The sequence below is a fragment of the Lotus japonicus genome, chromosome 6 (assembly GCF_012489685.1).
Source record: "Lotus japonicus ecotype B-129 chromosome 6, LjGifu_v1.2".
Lineage (NCBI taxonomy): Eukaryota > Viridiplantae > Streptophyta > Magnoliopsida > Fabales > Fabaceae > Lotus > Lotus japonicus.
This window is the reverse complement of record NC_080046.1, coordinates 22,734,290-22,742,309: the sequence shown is the minus strand read 5'-3', so window position 1 is coordinate 22,742,309 and position 8,020 is coordinate 22,734,290. Positions and strand designations below refer to the sequence as shown.

At 38.3% G+C, this 8,020-nt stretch overlaps 1 protein-coding gene across 3 annotated transcripts; it reads left to right on the top strand.

The window, feature by feature from the left end:
* Nucleotides 1-217: 217 nt before the first annotated feature.
* On the top strand, nt 218-7,772 carry LOC130723381 (kinesin-like protein KIN-12B). Of its 3 annotated transcripts, none has more exons than XM_057574402.1 (16): nt 218-716; nt 814-951; nt 1,046-1,129; nt 1,226-1,351; nt 1,438-1,497; nt 1,585-1,638; nt 1,733-1,825; nt 2,267-2,395; nt 2,703-2,848; nt 3,340-3,489; nt 3,577-3,706; nt 3,798-4,814; nt 4,896-4,994; nt 5,083-5,226; nt 5,308-6,147; nt 7,254-7,772. In XM_057574402.1, the coding sequence occupies exons 1-16, from the start codon at nt 414-416 to the stop codon at nt 7,530-7,532; spliced, it is 3,792 nt and encodes a 1,263-aa protein (XP_057430385.1). In that variant the 5' UTR covers nt 218-413; the 3' UTR covers nt 7,533-7,772. The 3 variants fall into 3 exon arrangements, with proteins under 3 accessions (XP_057430385.1, XP_057430384.1, XP_057430386.1); XM_057574401.1 differs by having other exon boundaries at nt 224-716; nt 5,074-5,226; XM_057574403.1 differs by having other exon boundaries at nt 231-716; nt 2,267-2,362; nt 5,074-5,226.
* Nucleotides 7,773-8,020: the final 248 nt, after the last annotated feature.

The window sequence follows — 8,020 nt, the reverse complement described above, 5'->3', positions numbered from 1 at the left end:
AAGAGTAATCTAGGAAAGTGAATAAATTCTTTTACAAATTTATTATTTGTAGCTACTTTTCTTAACATAAAATAATTAGGGAAAGTGACCTTATATATGGGTAATTATTAATTTTTTTATACAATTTAAAAAATGAAAAAAAAAGTCCATGGGATCCTCAAAGTGACTGGACTTTGGACTTGGGAGTGTGTGGGTGGAAAACCTAAAGACTGGATCCAGATCCAACACAAATTCAAAAAGTTCAGTTCCGCTCTCTAATAATTCAAAATCTTCATCTTCCTATCTCCCAACGGCTATTTCCCCCTCTCTCTTTCTCTCTCGTTCTCTTCTTACCTCTTCCCCTTTCCTTCTCTTCCCTGTCTCTCCCTCTCTCTCTCTCTCTCTCTCTCTCTCTCTCTCTCTTTCTGGGCAAAATGAAGCACTTCATGCTCCCAAGAACCCCAATCTTGAGGGACGCAGAGAGCCCTAGCAGCTCCTCCAAACCCAGACCCTCCCGTAAGCACCACCACCACAAACCCTCCAAAGAAAACGACCCTCCGATCTCAGATCCCAATGTCGCCGCTGCCGTCGCCGCAATCCATTCCCCTGCCAAATTGAAGAGCCCCTTGCCTCCTCGCCCTCCCCCTTCCAACCCTCTCAAACGCAAGCTCTCCGCCGACAACACCACCACCCTCACCGACAACAACGCCGCCGTACTCTCCGATTCCGGCGTTAAGGTTGTGATTTTCCAATTTAGGGTTTCTGGTTTCTCGTTCATCTTCTTCTTCTTCACCCGATTCTGATCGTGATTGTAATTTGTGTTGTTTTGTGCAGGTTGTTGTGAGGATGAGGCCACTGTGCAAGGATAAGGACGAAGGAGATCCCATTGTTGAGAAGATTTCCACTGATTCCTTGTCCTTCAATGGCCAGACTTTCACCTTCGATTCCGTCGCTGACATGGAGGCTACCCAGGCATGTGTGCTTGCTTTCAATTTCTGTTTCTACTGTTGTTACTCACTGCTTCTCAATTAATTGCTCGTGTTTATTTGCGTTTTGTTTTCTTCAGCTCGATATTTTCGACCATGTTGGGGTGCCTTTGGTAGAGAATTGCTTGGCTGGTTTCAATAGTTCAGTGTTTGCTTATGGACAGGTTTCTTCTTCGAATCATCTTTTTTAACTTTCTAATATTGTTATTGCTGAATTTGGGAATTTTGATCGCGTTTACTTTTTTTTTCGAACTTGTTAGACGGGGAGTGGGAAGACTTATACAATGTGGGGTCCTTCGAATTCCTTGTCCGAAGAAAATGTAGCAAGAGATCAGCAAGGCCTTACACCCCGTGTGTTTGAGCTACTCTTTGCACGTTTAAATGAAGTAAGCATTCGGTTGTTGAATTATGTGTTGGAGATAGTTTGTGGTGTTCCAAATGATGTTCACTGTTCTTTTCTTTTCATGAACAGGAGCAAACTAAGCATTCTGACAAGCAGCTCATGTATCAGTGCCAGTGTTCTTTTCTTGAGGTTCATTGACACTGAATTATTTCTTTCCATGTTCCTGGCCACCTTTCCATTTTTAGTCCCCATGACACTGATTTTTTTTTGTTGCAGATATACAATGAGCAAATCACAGATTTGTTGGATCCGAATCAGAGAAACCTACAGGTAAATTTAAAACACTTAAGCACTATAGTTTATTATTTCCTTTTCTCATGTTTTTCTTCTTTATAGTGGAACTGATCTGTTGTTCTTCATCCAGATTAGAGAAGATGTCAAATCTGGTGTATATGTTGAAAATCTTACAGAGGAGCAAGTGTCTACTATGAAGGATGTAACTCAGCTTTTAATAAAGGTGAAATTCATTAACTCTATCCCCTGTCCAGTAATTGTGTTGATACAAATGTCTTCTTCTTTATGGACTTGGAGCATCCATTAGCCACTTGGAACTTGTCATAGCTAGCTTTTCTCTAGCAGTACATTCTGTATGCCCTGGAATGCGAGTATCACAATGAAAAACAAAGCATTCATGTTGCTTATTGATTATCAGAAAGTTGGACGATTTCCTGTCATGCAATTTATCAGTACTTTTAATTTATTAATTTTAATGTCAAATCTCAATAATACTTGTGTAGTAATTCACATGAAGTGCTTATTCCTGTTTTGTTTCAATTAGATATTAGATAAATCTAATGCTATACTTGGTAAAGGTTCCACAAATCATAATTTCTCATTTGTAATGGTGTGTTCTTTTCTCTTTCATGTGCTTTACTATTTTCTTCGTATCATTATGCAGGGATTATCAAACAGGAGAATTGGCGCAACCAGTATAAATTCTGAGAGTTCCCGCTCCCACACTGTTTTTACTTGTGTTGTTGAATCTCAATACAAGGTGCTTGCGTCTGATGGCATGGAGATTGTGTCAGTTAATAATTTTTTAGTAATATCATTGAACTTCTGATGTTATATCATAGAGGGTTTCAATCAATGTGTTAAGTTATTTTTCATAAAACTAATGAGTTCATATTTGTGTCGGATGGAAGTCCAGACAATTTATAGGTTTGATCTAGTCATCCTGAATTTTGGTTGTTGTGTAACTGTGTACCAAAAGAACGTAGTTTAGAGATATTACTTTGCTGACAATAGAATGAAGCTATAAGTCTATAATATTGCATTATTGTTTTTGGCACATATATCTGGAAGGGGATCTTGAAGGAAATTTATGTTTGCAGAGCACAGCAGATGGTATGAGCAGATTTAAAACAAGTAGAATCAATCTTGTCGATCTAGCTGGATCAGAACGTCAAAAACTAACAGGTGCAGCAGGAGAACGTTTGAAGGAAGCTGGCAATATCAATAGATCACTCTCACAGCTAGGGTATGATTTTACATCTGCAAAATTATATTTGTATACTTGATATCGTAACCAGATAATTAAAAACAATAAATTGAAGCTTTGAATACCAAGCTACTTGTGGGTCTTAATTTTCTAGTTAAACAAAAGGTGGATTAAGCTTTAATGATACTATAGTCAGAAACATAGAGAATAAAATAAAAAGAGAATCAGGAGCATGCTTCATTGAGACTTCAATGGTAATTTCTTAAACCACATTGAGCCCCAGAAATAAACCATATAACATGGTATCGTGAAGCAGCAGCTAGGACAAATGTTAACAAGAGCAGTTCAAAACTACAGTTTCTTAATGTTCTTTTGCAGTTTGAAACAAAGGGAAATATGAATGTTATTTAAGTGAAAATGTGTAAAAGTGACCAAACTAGAGTGTGGTAGAGATGGGGGTATTTTCAGGAATCAATGATCTCTATAGGAGCAACTGAGCAAGTACTTACTGAGGTTAAATTGGATTGCAGGAATTTGATAAATATTCTTGCAGAAGTCTCTCAAAAAGGAAGACAGCGGCATATACCATATAGAGATTCCAAGTTGACATTTTTGTTGCAGGAGTCTCTTGGAGGAAATGCAAAATTGGCCATGGTTTGTGCTATCTCACCAGCACAAAGGTAGTTATTAAACCGTAGTCAATTGCAATGTTCTTTCTTGTGATCCTTCGGCACTGTGGATTTTCTTACTTGGCTTTGATGCTGCAGTTGTAGGAGTGAAACTTTCAGTACATTGCGATTTGCACAGCGTGCCAAAGCTATCAAGAACAAGGCAGTTGTTAATGAAGTTATGGAGAATGATGTGAATCAGTTGCGACAAGTGATACGACAACTAAGGGTATTTTTCTCTTGTACAATTCTCAACCGTGTTTTGTTTCTGCTATTCTTTGAATTTCATTTGGAGTAACTCAGAAGTATAAAATCATTAGGATGAACTGCATCGAATAAAAGCAAATGGGTACAATCCATTGGACTCAACTGGAGGTCATTCAGCAGCTTGGATCCGAAGGAGCTTGAATTTGTTACAGTCTAGCCTGAAGAGACCATCTCCACTATCCCGTGTTGATGATGATGGTGATGAGGAGATGGAGATTGACGAGGAAGGTATTGAGGACTACGATGGAGTTTCCTGCAATGCCAATATGCTGAATAATCGTAACATGGTAGCAGAAAATGACAATGGAATGAACACTGATGATCAAGATTTAGCTCAATCAAAGGAGAAACATACTCCTGGTTTCTTTGACAGTAAATGTTTAAATGAAGAATCACCAGGCGGCGTGGTACAAAGCAGTTTCTCTTCTGCTGTGGGTGAATCTGACATTGGAGATTTTGCTGGGTTCTCAGCCCCAAATGCGTCAACTGATTCTCCCAGTGCCACGGTGAGTTGTGTCTCTCCTGCTGGCCTCAACATAGATAAGGATGCTTTATCCCCAGTCCTTAAATCTCCAACTCCTAGTGTTTCTCCTAGAATCAGCACCAGCAGGAAAAGTTTGAGGACATCCTCAGGGCTGTCTCCTTCCGATGATATTCATGCTGAAAGTGATTTGGGTATAAGCACTGGCAACCAGAGAAGCTCATCTAATGCCCTTTCTAGTCAGACAGCTCCAAATTTCCTTACAAAAACAGAAAACTTAGCCGCAAGCATACGTCATGGTCTTGAAATTATTGATAGTCACAATCGCAATCCAGCTTTGAGGCGGTCATCATATAGATTTTCATTACGACCAAGAGAATCCAAACTAATCCTTCCAGTTGACAAAGTTGATGTGGGTGTACAGACTTTTCTTGATGATAATAGGGTTGAAGAAGATTCTGCTTTGTTTACATGTAGTAGTTGTCAAACCAGAGCGCAACTTGATGTCATTGACAATAACTCAAACCTACAGCTAGTACCGTTTGATTGCCCTGAGTCTGCTGATAAGCCAATGAAGCAAGTTCTCAAAGTAAGCGCGGAATTTAGTTGCAATTTTCAGCATAACTCAAATTCTTTATTTCAATTATAATGTCTTTCTCCTGTGTTATAGGAAATCGAAAAGGTTTTGGCAGGATCGATAAGGAGAGAAATGGAACTTGAAGAGTTCTGTGCGAAGCAGACTTCTGAGATAATGCAGCTTAATCGTTTGGTGAGCTTCCTTGTTTATCAGCAATCTTGTCATTGTTTTCTGTGTCTGTTGTTTTGAATGTTTCCCATGTTATTTGTAGGTGCAACAGTGCAAGCATGAGAGGGAATGCAATGCCATAATTGCACAGACAAGGGAAGATAAAATTCTTCGCCTTGAGAGCCTTATGCATGATTTATTACCCAATAAGGAGTTCCTGGATGAGGAGCTGGTGGCCCTTACTCATGAACACAAGGTAGATTTATTCTTTTTTGTCATTCTAAGTTTTCTCATTTATGACTAGTATTAGATGGTTATACCAAATTACCATATACAGCTTTTAAAGGAGAAGTACGAGAATCATCCAGAAGTTTCGAAGATGGAGTTAGAGTTAAAAAGGGTACGAGATGAACTAGAAGAGTATCAAAATTTCTACAAATTGGGGGAGAGGGAAGTATTGATGGAAGAGATACAGACTTTAAGGAGCCAGCTTCAATTCTATATTGACTCTTCATCTACGGCAGCAAGGAAGCAATATCCTTTATTGCAATTGACTTATCCATCTCAACCCAGTTTGGCATCAACTCTCAATGCCATTCCAGAGTCAACAGAGGAGAGGGATGAGACCCATGAAATTCCAGCATCAACCAAGGACAGTGCTGAACTAAAACTTGAACAAGAAAGAATTAGATGGACTGAGGCAGAAAGCAGGTGGATTTCTCTTTCTGAAGAACTGAGAGCTGAGCTTGAAGCTAACAGGTCGCTAGCTGAAAAGAGGAAGCGAGAATTAGATGCTGAAAGGAAGTGTACTGAGGAACTTCACGATGCCATGCGGGTGGCTATAGAAGGTCATGCACGGATTTTAGAACAGTACGCAGATTTGGAAGAGAATCATATCCAGCTGCTTGCAAGGCATAGAAAAATCCAGGATGGAATTGAGGATGTCAAGAAAGCAGCTTCCAGAGCAGGAGTAAGAGGTGCAGAGTCTAGATTCATAAATGCCCTTGCTGCAGAAATTTCAGCATTAAAAGCAGAAAGAGATAAAGAAAGGAGAATGTTAAGGGATGAAAATAGAGGGCTTCAGGCCCAATTGAATGATACAGCGGAAGCAGTGCAAGCTGCGGGTGAATTGCTTTGCCGGCTTAAAGAAGCTGAAGAAGCTGTCACTACTGCACAGGTTCGTAACCTTGCTTCAAGTTATCAACTGCGTGACTTAAAAATATATATTATGAATAGCTGGTAGGCCTATATAAAACTACACACACAACGTGCATAGCATGTTTGAAGTTTAAACTACTGTTATCATGAACATAGGTCTTGTAGTTTTACTATTATATGATGCTTTCACCACTATTTTCTCCACTCCCAATGCGTATCACGTAAAGGTTAAAAATGAAATGCAAGAATGTCTATGAGGCATCATGTTATTGCAACAAAACCCACCATCCCCGTTTTGATGCAAATCAAAGAGAACTTATTGGAGCTTATCTAGTGCTTCTTCTAGTAGATGAGCTCCAATTAAGCTTATCCCAACGGGCTGTTAATCGTAATGTTAGCATGAAAAATATCTCTTTATTTCGTTGTCATGTTATTATGATAAGTAACTAAGAAAATAGTCATTAAGAGGGTTAGCAATGAAAGATATAAAGTGAGTCATTTTATCTTTTAATGTGACAATATATTGCTGAGTTTGAGGAGAAAGGAACGTAGTGACACTAAAATATTATTAGCAGTAGTTGAACAAATCACTGAACATCCTTGTATTTCTTAAACATAACAGTGATATATTTAAGAAATTTTATTCCTTAATTTGTATTCTGAGTTTCTGACTCAATGTGTAACTCATGGAAAATAGAAGTACTTGCTCCTTCCTATTCTAATTAACTGTTTTGCGTATGTACATTCAGGGCACACTCTACCTCATTTATTTCCTTTTTTTAAAATGATTTTATGCATGTTCTTTGAGATCACGACCTCATAATTACTTGCCTTTGATAAACTAACCACCGTGTACTTCATTGATTCTGTTTTTTATTTTATTTATGCGTTGTCTTGAAATGAACAGATTTCCCATTTTTATCGCTTTCAAAGATGGTTTAGGATTAGTTGCACTAACACATATTACATCCCTGTGAGTTAATGTTGAATAAGCAGCGTGCAGAAGCTCAATTTATTTACTGCAGCTGATGATGATACATTTACAATTAGTGTTATGAATTTTTTTTTTAAGATTGGGTAAATTAAATTCACTTTTTGAGCTTGACTTTTCCATGTAATTTGCAGAAACGGGCTATGGATGCAGAGCTGGAAGCTGCTAAGGCCTACAAACAAGTTGACAAGTTAAAGAAGAAACATGAGAAGGAGATTACCTCACTTAATGAGCTTCTGGTAGAAGCACGTTTGCCGAAGGAATCAGTACAACCGACTTATGATGATGATGTGGTCATGCCCACATTTGATGATGACTCAAAGGAGCTACACAGTATTAATGGCGAGGACGGTGAGCTTGCGAAACTAGCAGAACCGTCGTGGTTCTCTGGGTATGACAGATGCAATATATAGATCATTATACGTTGTGTCATTTTGTATTAATTTGTTAATATGATTTGAAGAAATGACTGTATTCTTTCGTTCTTACTCTTTGTAAGCATAAATGAGTTTATATCCTATCTGTGTCTTACTTACTCCAGAGCGTTTGAGGAATCAAATTCTTCAGTAGTCTGGTGGCTAAGTGAAATTGTTGGACTATGGGAAGCATTTGACTTACGCCACACCTTTTTCCTATTATTAATATTTTTTAAATTTTTTTGGCATGTACATTTAATAGATGAATCTGGCAGCTGGAAATAACTTAGGACAGAGATCTACGGATCAATGTAGAGCTTGCAAGTTTTTTTTTTCTTCCTTTTGGTACCCAAACTTCCAAGTCTAGTCTCGCAATAATGTTATCTTCACACCTCTCTTTGAGGTGGAGAGAGGTATAATGAAGAGAGAGATAGGAAGAAAAGAAAAAGTAAGAGAGAGAAATTATTAGATGTGATAGATGATAA

Coding starts and splice junctions, on each gene's coding strand:
- LOC130723381 (XM_057574401.1), top strand. CDS start 414: ATGAAGCACTTCATGCTCCCAAGAACCCCAATCTTGAGGGACGCAGAG. Junction 717..813: donor TCTCCGATTCCGGCGTTAAG/GTTGTGATTTTC, acceptor TGTTTTGTGCAG/GTTGTTGTGAGGATGAGGCC. Junction 1,130..1,225: donor CAGTGTTTGCTTATGGACAG/GTTTCTTCTTCG, acceptor CGAACTTGTTAG/ACGGGGAGTGGGAAGACTTA.